Source organism: Strongyloides ratti, assembly GCF_001040885.1.
Source record: "Strongyloides ratti genome assembly S_ratti_ED321, chromosome : 1".
Classification (NCBI taxonomy): Eukaryota; Metazoa; Nematoda; class Chromadorea; order Rhabditida; family Strongyloididae; genus Strongyloides; species Strongyloides ratti.
Window position 1 is genome coordinate 4,235,166 of NC_037307.1, and position 16,628 is coordinate 4,251,793.

General features: G+C 25.0%; 6 protein-coding genes across 6 annotated transcripts; 2 read left to right on the forward strand and 4 right to left on the reverse strand.

Moving 5' to 3' along the window:
- Positions 1–561: 561 nt before the first annotated feature.
- Positions 562–4,106, reverse strand: SRAE_1000136800 (Protein-tyrosine phosphatase, receptor/non-receptor type domain and Protein-tyrosine/Dual specificity phosphatase domain and Protein-tyrosine phosphatase, catalytic domain-containing protein; the record flags this gene model as incomplete). The annotated part of the gene is made up of 3 exons (XM_024648314.1): positions 562–923; positions 971–1,259; positions 1,308–4,106. The coding sequence occupies 3 exons, from the start codon at positions 4,104–4,106 to the stop codon at positions 562–564; spliced, it is 3,450 nt and encodes a 1,149-aa protein (XP_024502305.1).
- A 4,176-nt stretch (positions 4,107–8,282) lies between these two features.
- Positions 8,283–8,641, reverse strand: SRAE_1000136900 (Saposin B domain and Saposin-like domain-containing protein; the record flags this gene model as incomplete). The annotated part of the gene is made up of 2 exons (XM_024648315.1): positions 8,283–8,453; positions 8,492–8,641. 2 exons carry the CDS (start codon positions 8,639–8,641, stop codon positions 8,283–8,285), a joined length of 321 nt encoding a protein of 106 aa, XP_024502306.1.
- Positions 8,642–8,924: 283 nt separating this feature from the next.
- On the reverse strand, positions 8,925–10,110 carry SRAE_1000137000 (Chitin binding domain-containing protein; the record flags this gene model as incomplete). The annotated part of the gene is made up of 2 exons (XM_024648316.1): positions 8,925–9,997; positions 10,047–10,110. 2 exons carry the CDS (start codon positions 10,108–10,110, stop codon positions 8,925–8,927), a joined length of 1,137 nt encoding a protein of 378 aa, XP_024502307.1.
- Positions 10,111–12,698: 2,588 nt separating this feature from the next.
- On the reverse strand, positions 12,699–13,901 carry SRAE_1000137100 (Serine/threonine-protein phosphatase PP1-beta catalytic subunit; the record flags this gene model as incomplete). The annotated part of the gene is made up of 2 exons (XM_024648317.1): positions 12,699–12,893; positions 12,948–13,901. The coding sequence occupies 2 exons, from the start codon at positions 13,899–13,901 to the stop codon at positions 12,699–12,701; spliced, it is 1,149 nt and encodes a 382-aa protein (XP_024502308.1).
- Positions 13,902–14,247: 346 nt separating this feature from the next.
- Positions 14,248–15,320, forward strand: SRAE_1000137200 (Hypothetical protein; the record flags this gene model as incomplete). The annotated part of the gene is made up of 2 exons (XM_024648319.1): positions 14,248–14,856; positions 15,153–15,320. The coding sequence occupies 2 exons, from the start codon at positions 14,248–14,250 to the stop codon at positions 15,318–15,320; spliced, it is 777 nt and encodes a 258-aa protein (XP_024502309.1).
- Positions 15,321–15,593: 273 nt separating this feature from the next.
- On the forward strand, positions 15,594–16,448 carry SRAE_1000137300 (Enoyl-CoA hydratase, mitochondrial; the record flags this gene model as incomplete). The annotated part of the gene is made up of 1 exon (XM_024648320.1): positions 15,594–16,448. The coding sequence occupies one exon, from the start codon at positions 15,594–15,596 to the stop codon at positions 16,446–16,448; it is 855 nt and encodes a 284-aa protein (XP_024502310.1).
- Positions 16,449–16,628: the final 180 nt, after the last annotated feature.

Here is a 16,628-nt window from a genome sequence, read left to right on the forward strand (position 1 = left end):
TGAAACAAAAGTATCATTTAACAAATCAAAAATAAATTCTTTTTAGTAAAAAAAATCATTAATATTTTTTATTAATAAATGCTTAATTGACTTTTTTATTGTAATACTGAGAATTAACTAATTCTATATTATAATTGGTACTAAAAAAAACATTAAAATGTAGGATACCAACAATTTATTTAAAAAAGCTGTTATCAAAAAATAAACTTTAATTTCAAATTTGTAAGATACTACATATATTTTTTTTAAAAAACAAGATATTTTTTAATATTTTTAAAAAATGATTTATTAATCTTATATTTAAAACTACTATGAATTTATGGTTAAGAAGATAAAAACATATAAAATATAAAACTATTAAATTAAATAAATTTTATAATGTTATAATTGTTTTTGGTTTCATAGATTTTTTTCAAATGTATGTTTATATTTTAAATGAAAACAAATTATATTTAAAAATTTATTAATCATAAATGGTTATAAAATGATATTATGATTAAATATTGGTGACAAAACAGAATGTCATCATAATATTTTTAATTATTAAACATTTATAAATTATTATTTTCTATAGTTTCCATCTTGACGGTAGATTTCTTTTGCTAACTTCGTGAAGTTGTTAAAAGCTTCTTTATCCATTTTTTTTATCTCATCTTCAAAATGCTCAAAAAGAATGGACAAAGAGAAGATAAATTGACTCTTTGTTTGCACTGCCTTATAACGATGCATTCGTAGAGTCTCCAAAAATTTGACTGGATCAAAAGCTTTGCCATAATTGATCATATCGATCATATAAATGACTAATGCTAATGTTCCAGTTCTTCCTATTCCTGCACTACAATGAATCGCTATATAACGATCATTGTAAAGATTTATAATCTTTTTGTACAGTTCATGAATAGGTTTACTTTCATTAGGTATGCCTAAAAAAAACAATCAACATAAATTTTTTTAATCAAAATAAACTTACTTTTATCAGGCCAATTAATGTAATGAAGTAATTTAAAATTACTTGCTACATTTTTATTATTATAAATTGTGTAATCATATTCAATAATATGATTTACTTCATCAACTTTCTTATCAATATACAAGACAGTATATCTGCTTGTTTTCATATCTTTAACATCAGCAGGAAAATAAGGATAGCACTTATTTTGCACCTTAATTTCATTAACATTGACAAGTACGACAATGATTCCGATCTTGTATCTAAAAATCATGTCATACATATCATCAACTGTTGTCTGTATTGGTGCCTAAAAAAATATACATTAAATAAAGTTTAATTATTATTAATATCTTACCTGACACATAATAATTTTTCTTTCCTTTTCATCACCATACTTATAGATCATTTGATTAGCATGTATATAACCACGAATATCTTTAGAATCATATCCATTAATGTTGATTGAATATTTGTCAAGACATACTATGTCATTGTAACGATTCTTCTTTAGAAGCTTGCTTTTAATCATATTAAAACGTTGACATTTTTTCAAAAGATCACCATTACTCATCATTCCAACGCTATCAAATTGGATGCAAAGATCATTTAATTTTCCAGAATCAATTACATTAACATATTTTAAGAAATTTTTAAATTTTTCTTCCATCTTATCTTCACGTTTTTCCAACTTGTAAAGATAGTGTTCGTACTCCTTGGCAAAATTTATTCTTCCATTATTTCCACCAATTAACATATTGTTGTCAAAGAAGTATGTGACAAGAGCTTTCAATAAATAAGCATATTCCATAGAAGAGATGTTACCACCATAACGCTTTTCACGAATTTGTTTTATAATCTTCATTGGATTATAAATTGAGGTATAAGTTTCCATTGCTTCCAAAATACAGCAGAAATATGTGAACATGAATACACGTGATCCAGCACTACGTGAAGCATGAACGAGAACATTCCTATTTCCAGCACATTCAGAAACTTCTGAGTACAAATTGGTGAAGTGTAGATCCGTACTTGGTATTGCATGTTCTTTCCAATGATTAACATGAAAAAGTGTTACTTCCTTTGGCTTTTCTCCTTTCATAGTCATACTAAATTTTAAAACTTTAACATATGAGAGATTTGTTGGGACCTCGTTCAGAAATTTAACAGCAACATTTCCATAAGTCTGGTTTGTCTCTGACCAATATAATTGTTTCTCATCTGTTACTGGTCCATCACTCTTTTCTTGATGAATTATTGAAATAACAACTGCGACATCCTCTTTATAGAGTAACTCCCAAAAATATTTTACTCTTTCAGGTGTTGGTCCATCAGAGATGATATACTTTCTTTCCGGTGAGACATCATTAATGTAATGAGCTCTTATTTCCCCAAAGATTGAATTAAAACATTTGACCAAAGAATCATCAAAAATAGTCGTTGCATCGAAGTCGACCTCTTCATCACCTTCTATTTTCTTTAAAAACTTTTGTTTTTTCAATATATCCGGAAGATAGTTTTTATGTTGAACTATTTTACAATATTCTTCCAAATTGGCATTTGATAATTCTTTCCACAATGCAAATATATTGGGATATTTAGATGCTAGTTTTTTTCTTCTAATATGTAATTTTATTTGTTTAAGAAATATTAGTGCACAGAAACCAGTTAAAATTAAAATACCACCAATAACACTTCCAACAATAATAGAAATTGCACCAATAAGTCCAACTTTTTCCTTAAGCTTTGCAAACGCTGATTTTTCTGAATCTCTTACATTTATACCATCACTATCTACTTTTAAATATTTATTTCCATTTTTATCTGTTTCGAATCTTGCTTTGTCATTGTGTAAAAAGGAGTTAATAAAAATAATTTCTCCGTTTGGTGTTTTGTAGTGACAGTTTAGAGTTGTATTGAATTGTGTAGTATCTGATGTAAAAACAAAAGAACCGGAGCGATATAGACCATATTTTGCTACTCCATTAGCATTCAACTCATCTAGGCTAACTATCTTTTCATTGTAACCAACTGCATGAAGATATCCAAAATTGAATCCATTGATAGAACAGTTTGGCTTGACCACCGTTTCATTTGATGCATATAGAAAGTATTCCAATGGATATTTATATTCTTTCTGTGGTGGTGCGAAGTAAAATATCTTCGTTATCATTTCATTATCTTCAAGTGTAGGACAGTTATAAGTAAAATTTAAAAGTTCATATCCATTTATCGAAAAGGTTCCCTTAGTGATTCTGTTGGAGTTCGGCACTTCTTTAACTCCATCCTTTGTGAACATAACTTTGTTAACTAAAATTTCTTCATTTTTGTAATAATCTTCTAAATTTGGTTGATTTTCTAAAACAAGTTGAATTGCAAGAAATTCTACCAAATAGTCAAATTTAATCACATCAATTTTTGTATTTCTTAGAGATATTGAAGTAGAATTATATCCCTTTATAACCATTAGTGGTCTATTGTTGACAGCTCTAAATATAGTACAAGGTTCTGCAAACTCCTTTTCATGACTATCTTGAGGTATTGTGAAGAAATAATAAAGTTTGTTTGCATGTGGCAAATCATCCGGCGTTGTCAACTGATCATTAACTAAGTTTAATTTAAATAATTTTCCATTCTTATCCTTTGTATATTTTAAAATTTTTCTTTGAATATTGCCACATTTTTTTGGAGAAGGGAGTTGGTTAAATATTGGAACTTTTATTGCTATCGAAAAAGGATTTGGAGTAGGTTGCCAATTGAAATTGAACTTCCATTCAATGTTCGTGTGCCTTGCATCACTGCCAATTATTCCAACAGTTCCACAATAAATTTGCTGCGGTCCAGATGCATTATATACTGATAGTAGCCAATTGAATAGAATATTTATGTTTGAAGGCATAACGCTCCAATCTCCCAGTTCTTTATTTTCTTTAAAATCATCCTCAATATTTCCATGTTTGTATAAAGAGCCAGGGCATTTTAAAAGAATAACGTCCGACTTGGCTGGCAACTTTAGATCGACTGGAAAAGTTGTTTTATTGATTTGTTCAGGAACCGAAGGAAAAAAGGTCCAGTAAATACTTGCTTCACATTGTGTGAAGATTGGTAGAAGTAGCAGCAGGCAGATTGTTTGAAACTGGTAAATATCCAGAAACATAGTAAATTGTTTTTTGTTAAAAAACACGAGAATTTAATAACTTTTCGAATGATAGAAAATTGAATATTTTTCTCTCTTTATTCAGATTTTTAACAAAATTATCATTTTCTTTAAATAATATTCATATTTTATCAAATTATTGGAAAAAAAAACGCTCTAATGTAAATGACTCTCTTTAAAATTAACTGATGTTACTATGCTATATATCTAATGAATGTACTTTGTACTAACAAAGAAACTTAGATAAATTCAAAAAGAAATAAAATTTTAATTAGTATGATTATGATTGAATATATCTATTTTATTTTTTTTTTATACATATTTTTCTATGACTTCAATTGATCAACTAAATGATATATTTTAAATGTTAAATAAATGAAGTTTTTTTTAGTAAAATTGAAATAGAATTTCACTAAACTTTATAACGTTCTAGAAACTTCTAATTATAAAAAAATTTTTAAATAATCTTTTTATTCAAAAAAATAAGCAATAATTGAATAAATATGATAATAATTGATTATTTAAATTTTATATTTAATATGTATAATTTTTCTAAATTTACAATGTTGATTTAATGAAAAATTTTTATACTAAAATAAAAATAAATAAAGAAAATTAAGTAATTAAATAAAAACAACTTTTTTGGAATTTCAATATACCACTATAGTCATTTGATAGCTCTTTAGACAGAATGAATATTGAATATAATTAACAATATTTGAAAATTGAAATTTCGGAAGTTATTAGCAGTCAAAGTTGAAGACGAAATTGTGGAATATTTTTTTTAAATCTCGAATTCTATGATAAAATTGTAAATTTTTAAAATAAATACTTTATTCTAGATTAATTTTTTACGAGAAATTCATTAAGCCTATCCATATCTTTATAGGACTTTTAAAAATGAAGATATAATAAGAAATATGTTCAAAATAAAGTTTTAAGAATTTAGTGATAACTCAAGTAAATAAAACCACAGAAGCATGAAACCAGATGCGCTGGGCTTCTTTTGTAATTTAAGGTATACTTTACGTTGAAAAGTTTTTTAAATTTTCAACTATTCTTGAAATATTGTGCTTGGTATTTTTTTGCGCGTAATCCATTGTCATCATTTTTTTATATTTCAAAAGTGGTTAATGATATAAAAAAATTTTTAAGGTAGATCCCATATGAAAACTCATTATAAGACGATTGCAGAAATCTAATTGCATTTATCTTTATTCTGAAGTGAGATATGAACGAAGGTGGAAATTTTTCTAAAATATTCATTGTTTTCGATTTTTCAGTATCTCATGAAATACTTATCCTATGAAGATGGGACTAGTTTTATTCGATTTCTATTCAAAAGTTGGTCTAGATTAATAATTTTCATAACTATAGCATCATTATTTTCAAAGATTCAAAAAGTGGCTGAAAATATTCTAGATTTCCGACTTTACCTCTAAAAATGTGAACAAAAAAAAGCAACTTTTTTTGGAATTTGAATATGCCACTATATTCATTCGATTACTTTTGAAATGGGATGAAATTTAAATATAATCAACAATATTCGAAAATTGAAACTTCAGGAGTTATAAGGATTCAAAGATGAGAGCGAAATTGAGGAATATTTTTTTGTAAATTTTGATTTCTATGATAACATTGTAAATTTAAAAATAAATACTTTATTCTAGATCAATTTTTTACGACAAATTCATTAAGCCTATTCACATCTTTATAGGACTTCGAAAAATGAAGATATGATAAGAAATATGTTAAAAAAAAAGTTTCAAGAATTTAGTGATAACTCAAGTTAATGAGGTCACAGGTCTATGAAATTGAATGCGCTGTGCTTCTTTCAAAATTTGAGGTATACCCTACGTTGAAAAGATTTTCAAATTTTCAACAGTTTTTGAAATACTATGCTTGGTACTTTTTCGCGCGTAATCCATTGTCACCATTTTTTTATATCTCGAAAACGGTTTAAGGTATAAAAAAATTTTGAAGGCAGACTCTATATGAAAACTCATTAGAAGACGATTGCAAAAATCTAATTGTATTTATCTTGATTTTGAAGCGAGATATGACCAAAGGCGGAAATTTTTCTAAAATATTCATTGTTCCCGACTTTTTAAGTATCTCATGAAATACTTATCCTATGAAGATGGGACTACTTTCATTCGATTTCTTTTCAAAAGTTGGTCTAGAAAAATAAATTTCATAGCTATAGCATTGTTATTTTTAGAAATTCATAAATTGGCTAAAAATATTCTAGATTTCCGACTTTACCTCTAAAAATGTGAACAAAGAAAGACAACTTTTTTTGGAATTTAAATATGCCACTATATTCATTCGATAGCCCTTGAAGCGGGATGAATTTTGAATATAATCAACAATATTTGAAAATTGAAATTTCAGAAGTTATAAGGATTCAAAGATGAGGGGCGAAATTGTGGAATATTTTTTGTAAATCTCGATTTTTATGATAATATTGTAAATTTTAAAAATAAATACTTTTTTCTAGATCAATTTTTTATGAAAAACTCATTAAGCCTATTCATATTTTCATAGGACTTCTAAAAATGAAGTTATGATAAGAAACATGTTAAAAAAAAGTTTTAAGAATTTAGTGATAACTCAAGTCAATGAAGTCACAGGTCTATGAAGTTGGATGCGCTGTGCTTCATTCGTGATTTTAGGTATACCCTATGTTGAAAAGTTTATTAAATATTCAACCATTCTTGAAATACTGAGCTTGGTACTTTTTCGCGCGCAATCCATTGTCACCATTTTTTATATCTCGCAAGTACTTAAAGATATAAAAAAATTTTGAAGGTAGACCCCATATGAAAACTCATTAGAAGACGATTGCAGAAATCTGATTTTATTTTTCTTGATTTTGAAGAGAGATATGACCAAGGGCGGAAATTTTTCTAAAATATTCATTGTTCACGACTTTTCAGTATCTCAAAAAATATTTGTCCTATGAATATGGGGCTAATTTCCTTCGTTTTTTTTTCAAAAATTGGTCTAGATTAATAATTTTCATATCTGTAACATCATTTTTTTCAGAGATTCAGAAATTGGCTGAAAATTTTCTAGGTTTCTGATTCTACCTCTAAAATTGTGATAAAATAAAAACAATTTCTTTTAATTAAAATTCTATTAAAAAAATCTACTACCAATTTTCTTAATCTTATTTTCATTTATTTATATGATAATTTTGGTTATTTATGCAAAAAAAATTTTTCTAAAACTGTTTTTTACTGTTTATCAACTATCAAATATTCAAATTATTATTTATTTATTCAAATTTTTAAAAAATTTTCAAATACTTTTTTATTTTATTTTTTTTTTATTCAGTACATCACTGACTCTAAAAGTGATCAAAAAAATTAATGTATGTTAAATTGATTATAGTTTTAAAAAAAATAGTACAGTCATGTATAAAAAATATTTTTACATTATTAAGAATAAACTTTTATATTTCTATTGTGTTAAATAATGATCTTTTTATATGTTGATAAATCAATTATAAAAATACAAAAAAAATAGTACTAGCATTTAGTAATTAAGAACAATTACCAAACATTGTAAATAAAGAAAAGAAAAATAAAGTTGGTCTTTTTTTATCATCTTAACTTTTAATAATCATATTAATATTTTTCATTTATTTTTTTTTATTTATAATCTGATTATTTAATTGTTCATACAGTTTTAAATTATAATTTTTTTTTCTAGTAATAATATAAGTATAAAAAAAATTTAAAAAAAAAAAATATTAACTCCAATATTAGTATTAAAATTGTATTAAATATATGTGATAATTCTTTCATAATTGAGATATTATTCAATAAATAAAAACGAAATTTCTAATTTATTTTATAGTTTATTTATTTTCTTAACTAGTTATTTATAACTCTGAGATAGTTTTTTTTTTAGTTTATAAAGTTTATCATATAAACAATTACTTTTAAAAAATAGTTGCAAAATTTAAATTCTATCAACAAGTTTTTTAATTTAAAAGTAATTGTTTAACGAAAAATATTGAAAAGAATTGAAACAAACAACTATTGTTATATTATTTATAACATATTTTCATAGTAATATACATCTTAGGAAAAGTTTATTTTTATCTAAAAATATTTTAAAAAATCATATAAAGTGGGAATTTTTTTTATGATAATATTTTGTTAAAATTTAACAGTAATTTATTTGTTTACATAAAGATTCAGGAGAGACTTCTGGTTGTTCAACAAAAGCATTAAAAAGTTCATTCATGTGGTTACTAAAAATTTCTCGACATCCTAAGCGATCTTGTTTAGATGGAAGTGAATCACATGATTCTGACATTTGAGAACCAAGTTCAGTCTAAATAAATAATATTAAAATTGTGAATTGGTACTTACTAATGTTTTAGGATTATTTTGAACAGAAGAAATAACAGAACTAATTCCTATAACACATGCTGTACATGAAAATACATCACCATCACCAAGTGAAATTTGTGATAATATAGAAATAAAGAAAGAAATAGTTATAATAAAGTAAAATTTCATTTTTAATAATATAAATGTAATGAATACTTTAAAGTATAATGTTAAGAAATAATTTTATAATGTTATCTATATTTTTAATCATTAATATTAAAGAAAAATGATAATTTGATTGTTATCAAGTATATTTTAATTATAAATCAAAAAGAAAAAAAAAGTAAAATGTTTATTTCTTCATTTATACACATATATAGCTAAAACAAAATTTTGTAATACATATAATTAATCTTTACATGGGAAACTATGGTCATAAGTAGATTAACCTTTTTTTTTTCAAAAATTTGTATTATGCTTTTGTTCCATAATAACAACAAACTTTACAATCATTTGAAACTGGAGCTTGTGTTTGAACAACAGGATTTTGTTGAGGAACTTGGCAAACAGATTGTCCTGGGCATTGGTAATTACTATTACAATTTCCTATTTTAACACCACCATTACAATTACATTGATCTCTTAAAATTGGAGAAGATGTTACTGGTGGTAAAGTTCCAGGTTGTTGAAGATTTGGATTTGGTGTTGGAATTGGACCTGGTTCAATAATATTTGAGGAATCCCATACACATACTTGATCATTTACAGAAAATACAGTTCCTGGTGCACAAGGCATTCTTTGCCATCTTCCACAAAACAAATTTTTTGGTGCTGGTTGACATTGAAGAAAATGAGTTTTTGATTCAGGATCAACAGCAAGTGGATCAACCATCCATGAACAAATTCCTTGATATTTAGCATTTTGAACACCACCAGAAACAAGTTGACATTCTTGTGGTTGGATAACTGTTTGTTCAGTATCTTTTTGTGGGCAGTATGTTTGTTGGGTGGTTGTTGTGGTACATGTATTACAATTACATCCATCATTTTGATATACTGGAGCTTTTGTTGTTGCTGAATATTGGTTACAATTACAGTTATTAGCTTGCCTTTTGACACGAGAGTGTGTTACATTAACTTTTGTTGGTTGAAAAATTTCTGGTAATGGACATACACAATTAGTTTCACCATTTGGGCAAGTACATTTTCTTGGACCTTGTTTAATTTCTTCAACAGTAAATTGAATTTGATTATTTTGAATTGTTGGACAAAAATCATAAAGACCCGCATCATTTGAATCACAAAGTTTTTGTTGTCGACGAATTGATGATGTAGTTTTACAGCGTCTAGCTGATGCTACAAATTCATATCCTGGAAGACATTCTCTTAAAAGCCAAATTCCAAGATCACTACGACCATTAGAATCAGCATTTTGTTTGACACATTCAACATATCTTGTTGGATCAGCAGTAGCTTTTGGAAAACTTGGAAGTTGACATATATCTCCTAATATAGCTCTCCAATATTGAGAATCTTCATTAGATGCTAAATTATTTAGTATTAATATTATTTGTTAATAGATAAAAAAAATTACCATATGTGGTTGATGAAAATAATATTAATGAAGCAAATAAAATTTTAGAAATTATTTCAAGCATATTTTATAAAATATAAGATATTTGAAAAATAAGTGATGTTTCAATTTCTTCATTTTCTCTTTATATATGATTCTAATTAACCCTTAATTGAAAATTTGTAGGTTGGACCGGATAGGACAAATAAATTCTACAAAAATGTTTTACACCTGTTCCATTCATCATTGTATATGCAAAGCAATTAACTGGTCATTGGAGGAGTTAAAATTTGCAGTATGAGACATTTATTTTAAAAAGCTTGTTTCAGATTTTCTGCTTGTTAACGGTCCTCTTTATTTAATTTTTGTTATATGTAATAGATAATAACAATGAAGATGATTATAAGAAAATACAAAAAAGAACTTACCATCTGATCAATTCAGGTATCTAAATTATGATAAAAGTAATGCGTCATTCATCAACAAACTTAGGTTTCTTTTTATTACTTTGATAGAAGACTTAAAAGATTATATACGCTAACAGTTTCCAGGACAAGTTTCAATTCATATAACACTAGTCTTGCTAACTTGTCATAGGCTTTAGGTTATTATCAAAAAATATGATGATAAGTATTTCCCGAATATTTATTATATTTGTTCTACTATTTTGCAATAAAATTTGTAAACATAATTAGTTAAAATATATAAAACAATGTTTGTATAGTAAAAGTAAACCATTATTTATTTTTAAAAATTAAAATTTAAAAAAAAAAGATTAAATAAGAATATTATTTTTACACTTATATAATTATAATTATATATGCATATATATATATCTTTTTTTTACTTCATAGTTTCTCTTTTATTTAAAAATTTGTATTATTTATATATATAATATATTATTTATTTTATTTAAACTTGTAATCTATTTTTATAAAAAAAATTATAAACAATTATTTTTATTTACTGAAAATAATACATTGTTAGAATATAACTTTTTCTTTGATACAAAAATATTCAAGTTATTGCTTTGAAGTACTATAAAGTAGGTTATTTACCAATTGATGTTACTTATACCTCTGCATCTTAAAATAAATCATCATTGCTTTTTTTTTATTAAACTTAATTGAATGATACTTAAGATGAAACAATAAAAATATATAAAATCAAGTATTGATGATATTATCTGTAAAGAATTTATTTCATATGGAAGTTGAATTTTAAAATTTTTATAAATATAACTTTTAATATAAACAAGATAAAATTAATGTATGATAAAAAAAAAACAAAAACTAAAAATAAAACTCTTAAACTATTATAAAATTTTAATGATAAATCTTAATCACACCTCATTTTAATATTAAAACTAATTTTTTTTTTAATAATTTTGTGTTTTATAATTTATTAAATGAGAAAACAATTATTGACAATGTAAATAATTTGAGATATCTTAAAATATATAAATATTAAATATTGAAAAATTATATAAAACAAAAAACAAACAAAATTTTTTAATCAAATGATAATATTAAATGAAAAAAAATATATTGTAAATTTGTTTTAAGAATGAAAATCATAATAAAACTATATTGTTTAAATATAGTTATGTAAATTTAACTTGAATAACATTATTACCATATTACCATAAATGCTTCATATTATATTTCTAAAAAAAATTTTTGTTTAAGCATTTTGAAATTTTTTTAATAATTGTCATATAACATTTTTTATTGAAATTTGAAAAAAAGTTATAATCAATTGATTATCTATGAATTTTATTAACCAAAATAAGTTATACATTTTTGATAAAAGTTTTATAAACTTATTAAATATTACTAATTCAATGATAATTCAAAATTTGTATTTTAAATATTTTTGTTGCAAAAGTTATTTTATTTACAAAACTTTTCTTACAGTCACAAATTATAGTATTAATAAAAAAATTTACTTAATTATTATCACCTGTCTTATATTTAATTTATAACAAAAAAAATGATTATTTATTTTGCACCATTGGTAATTAAACAATTCTTAAAATATAAAAATTTATTGCTACTTTACACAATAAATGTATAATCAGATTTAAAAAATTATTTATTTTTCAAGTATTTAATATACATCTTTAGTGTACTTTTTTTAGCTAGATTTGTTTATTAATTTTTTTATACAAACATTCCAGACAATATTTTTAAGTAATATTACTATTATTATTTGCAATACTTAAACTTATGTTAACCTGAAAATATTTTTTAAAGTAAGAGCTTTTCAAGAATTTAGTAGACTTTACTTTTTTTTTTCTTTAATGAGAAAATAAAAAATTTATAAACAAATAAAGGAAGATAAAATTTATGGATTTAAAAATTTTAAGTTATAAGTATAATGTTATTATTCTAACTTGTTAAATATTATAAAAAAATGCCTAAGTTTATATTTTTATCAATCTATTTAAAGTTATTTTTAACTATTTATAAAAATCTACTTTATTTTAGAAAATTATTTAGTGATTATAATAAAAAATAGCAATAAATTTATGGAAGAAAAATTTATTAATATTATAAAATATTGTTAAATGTGTACTATTTAAAGTAAAAATTGATTATACCTTTCATTTAAATTTTATAAAAACACTACATATACTGTCAAAATATTACTTTTAAAAACATTCCAAAAAAATCATTTATTATTATTACTATCACCAGCATTATTTTTTGGAGTATTAGGAATATATGTAAATGTTTTTTGAGGATCATTTAAATTCCATGTAGGGAGACCTTCATTTGCAGTTGCCTCACTTACATCAGCAGCACATACAGGAGCAGTTTTTTTACAATTTGCTGGTGAAGTTAATTTCAATTGTTGCAATGAAACCTAAAAAATATTTTTACATACATATTTTACAAATATATTATTAAGTAAACATACCTGCATTTTTTCACTAATACAAACAACTGCACCAGCATTACAAAATTGTCCACAGTAATTTGGTGCTGAAAAAACAGTAATAAGACTTTTTCCAACCATTATTTCATATCCTTCCTGAACCACTTGATGAGCTCTGACAATCAAATCAAATCCCATTATTTTAGAGGCTGCCTCAACTACACCTCTACCAAAAGCACATGAGATTCCTCGAGTTGAGTAAAACCATCCATCTCCTTTGTTTGTTGGATCTGACCAAATTAAATCTGTTAAATATCCAGACTCTGGTGGTTCTACAGGACGTATTGTTGAACGAATTGTATCAAAATTAGTTAATTCAGGTGATAATCCTCCATGCATACAGAAAATTCTTTTACTTACCAATGCAGCCATTGGTAGTCTATTAAAAAGTGATTGAAAATCCCACCACATTCCAATATTATATTTAAGTCCACATTCATTATAAAATCCATAAATTCTATTGACACTTGGTGTTTCATGATTACCTCTAATAAGATAACATTTATCTGGATAACGACATTTTAAAGCTAATAAATAACATATTACTTCAAGAGATTGAGGTCCTCGATCAACATAATCACCTAAAAACAAAGCTTTGATTGTTGGGACACGTCCAGTAATATCCAAAAGTTGATGAAAATTTTGATATTGTCCATGAATATCACCAAAAATTTTAACTGGTCCATCAATTTCTATAAGTGTTCCATCAGCCATAATTGGTTTGATTGAAAAATAAATAAGTGAGATAACTTCTTCAAATGATATTACATTGTTAATCATAGTATTAGTATTATATAATCCTTGAAGTCTGTTAATGATAGAGTCAAGCCATTCTATTGGTGCATCAGAAAAACATTGTAATACTGGAGGATTTACAGTACCTCCACTTGTTAATTCAATTGATGCACTTTGCTTATTCTCACTAGAATCTACCATTTTATTTTTTTAAAATTAAATGATAGTTTCCTTTACAAATTTTGATAAATTTATATTATATCCCAATTATATATTTGATAATTTGTTTAATTTTCAATCATATAAAATCTTACTATTATTATTAAATAATTATATATACAATTCATCTTCATATTATTATTAATAAACAAATTTATTTTTGAATGTTACATTAATGTGTGTTTCCACAACGAATTTTGTGTTATAATACTTGGAGATGCGTTCTCATCATAATTTCAATTATTGATATTTATTAAAATGGTTTATTTTTAAAATTTTTAATTTACCAATAATAAAGATATATAATTGTTTACAATTTATAGATTTAATGTCAAGGAGTCCTAGTCCTTATTATCCAAGATCTCGTAGTCGATCTAGAAGTCCAATAAAATCTTCCCGTGGTAATTCCAGTAGATCTCGATCTCGTAGTAGAGATCGTTATTATAGTAAACGTTCTAGTTATAAAAGAGATAGGAAACACAGAAGAAGAAGCCCAAGTTTTGATAAAAATCATAGTTATGAAAGTAGTCGAAAGCGGAGTACAACAAAGAAAGAGTGTAAAAAAGTTGATGTTTCTGTGTCTACGTGCCATGAACCACCAGTCACTACAACATTAGTACAAATTCCTCTTGAGTTGCAACTTGATGCTGAATTTAATATTTCTAATGTTAGTGAAGGTGCAAAAAAATGGATGGAAGAACAAATTAATGAAAGACTACGTAAAAAAGAGGAAGAGATGGAGGCGTTATTACAACAAAGAATACAAAAATCTAAACAAATTATTGAAGAACAAGTAAGATCTCAAATTCAAATGGAATTACAAATTGAACATAATCATATTAAAACTTTAGAAGAGGAAACAAAAAAACGTTGTGAAAAATTAGAAAATGATATAAAATTAAAAATGGTCCAATTGGAAGAAGAGAAATTAAAAATGGTATGTTATAAAATAGAATATGCAAGCAATGTTTTGTCATTGTTGTCTTTTTTGTACTTTCCCTTTAATGATGACAACTAAATAAAGTTGAAGTTTCAAATCTTCCCTCGAAGACATTTAATCAATTTCAGGATTTTTTTTATTATTGTGTTTCATTGGAAAATATATAATATTTAATACAAGTATATAATATTATTAGTGGCAAACGCGTAAGCTGAATTAGTGGTTAACGATTGACATATTTATATATTTCATATTTTTTTCACAAGATCACTAAAATAAATTATCTTTTTCAGAAGGCCGAAAGGCTCGAAATGTTGAACGCCAAAGGTAAGTTCGAAATGGAACGAGCCCAAATGCTTCAAGAGCAGAAATCAAGAGAACAAACAGAAAAAGATGTAATTCTTAATAAATCTAAATTTGCAAGAGCACCAATTAAATTTGCGATTGGAAAACTTGGATAAATTTTAATATTATTATATTATTTGTATCTTGTTTGTTTAATTAAATTTTACTTATAGAATAAACTTTGCAAATACTTTTTTTTTGATTGTGATCGTTGATATAATTAATATAATATATTAATATCAATAGTTTCTTGTAACGCAAATCATTGTGGTACACTGTTTTTCTAAATTTTAATGATAATCATACATAAAACATTTTTTCAATCTATTATTTTTTTAATATTTAATTAAATAATATTATTTAGTTTATTATTTTTATTTCAGATAAGTATGTTTCGTATTGCCTCATTTGTTGGAAGTTCAATAATTCGTAATAATGGTATTCGTTATTTGAATACAATTGGTAAACCAGAAATGATAAAAATTGACTTGGTTGGCACGAATAATAATGTTGCACTTATTACTCTTAATAGACCAAAGGCATTGAATGCTTTGTGCGCTCAATTGATGACTGAATTAACTCAAAATATGTTGGCATTAGACAAGGACGATTCTGTCAATGTCTTTATTATTACAGGATCGGAGAAAGCATTTGCTGCTGGTGCAGATATAAAAGAAATGATAGAACAACCATTTGCAAAAGTATATGGTGGCAGCTTTCTCGGATTTTGGTCTGATGTTACGAAATTAAAAAAACCAGTTATCGCCGCTGTTAATGGGTATGCACTTGGTGGTGGATGTGAATTAGCAATGATGTGTGATATTATTTATGCTGGGGAAAAGGCTAAATTTGGACAACCTGAAATTAACATTGGCACCATTCCTGGAGCTGGTGGGACACAAAGATTAACACGTGCAGTTGGGAAATCTCTTTCAATGGAAATGAATTTAACTGGTAATATGATAACAGCAAAAGAGGCAAAGGAGGCAGGTCTTGTTTCTAAAATTTTTCCAACAGACATAGTAGTTGATGAAGCTATCAAATTAGCTGATAAAATAGCAGAACAATCTCCTTTAATTGTTTCCATGGCAAAGGAAGCAGTTAATAAAGCATTTGAATCAACACTTGCTGAAGGTTTAAATTTTGAAAGAAGAGTTTTTCATACAACCTTTGCTACTAAAGATCGAAAAGAAGGAATGAAAGCATTTGCTGAGAAACGTAAACCTCAATGGAATAATGAATAGTTTTTATATATATATATATATATATACATATAATTTATTATAAATAAAAAAATTATATGTTGATTTCTTATTATAATATTTATACAATCAAAAATTTATTTAGAAATATGATTGTATTATGTTTCAATATTGATATAAATGTTTTATTTTATCATGAAAACAAAGATACTCTTTTTTCTT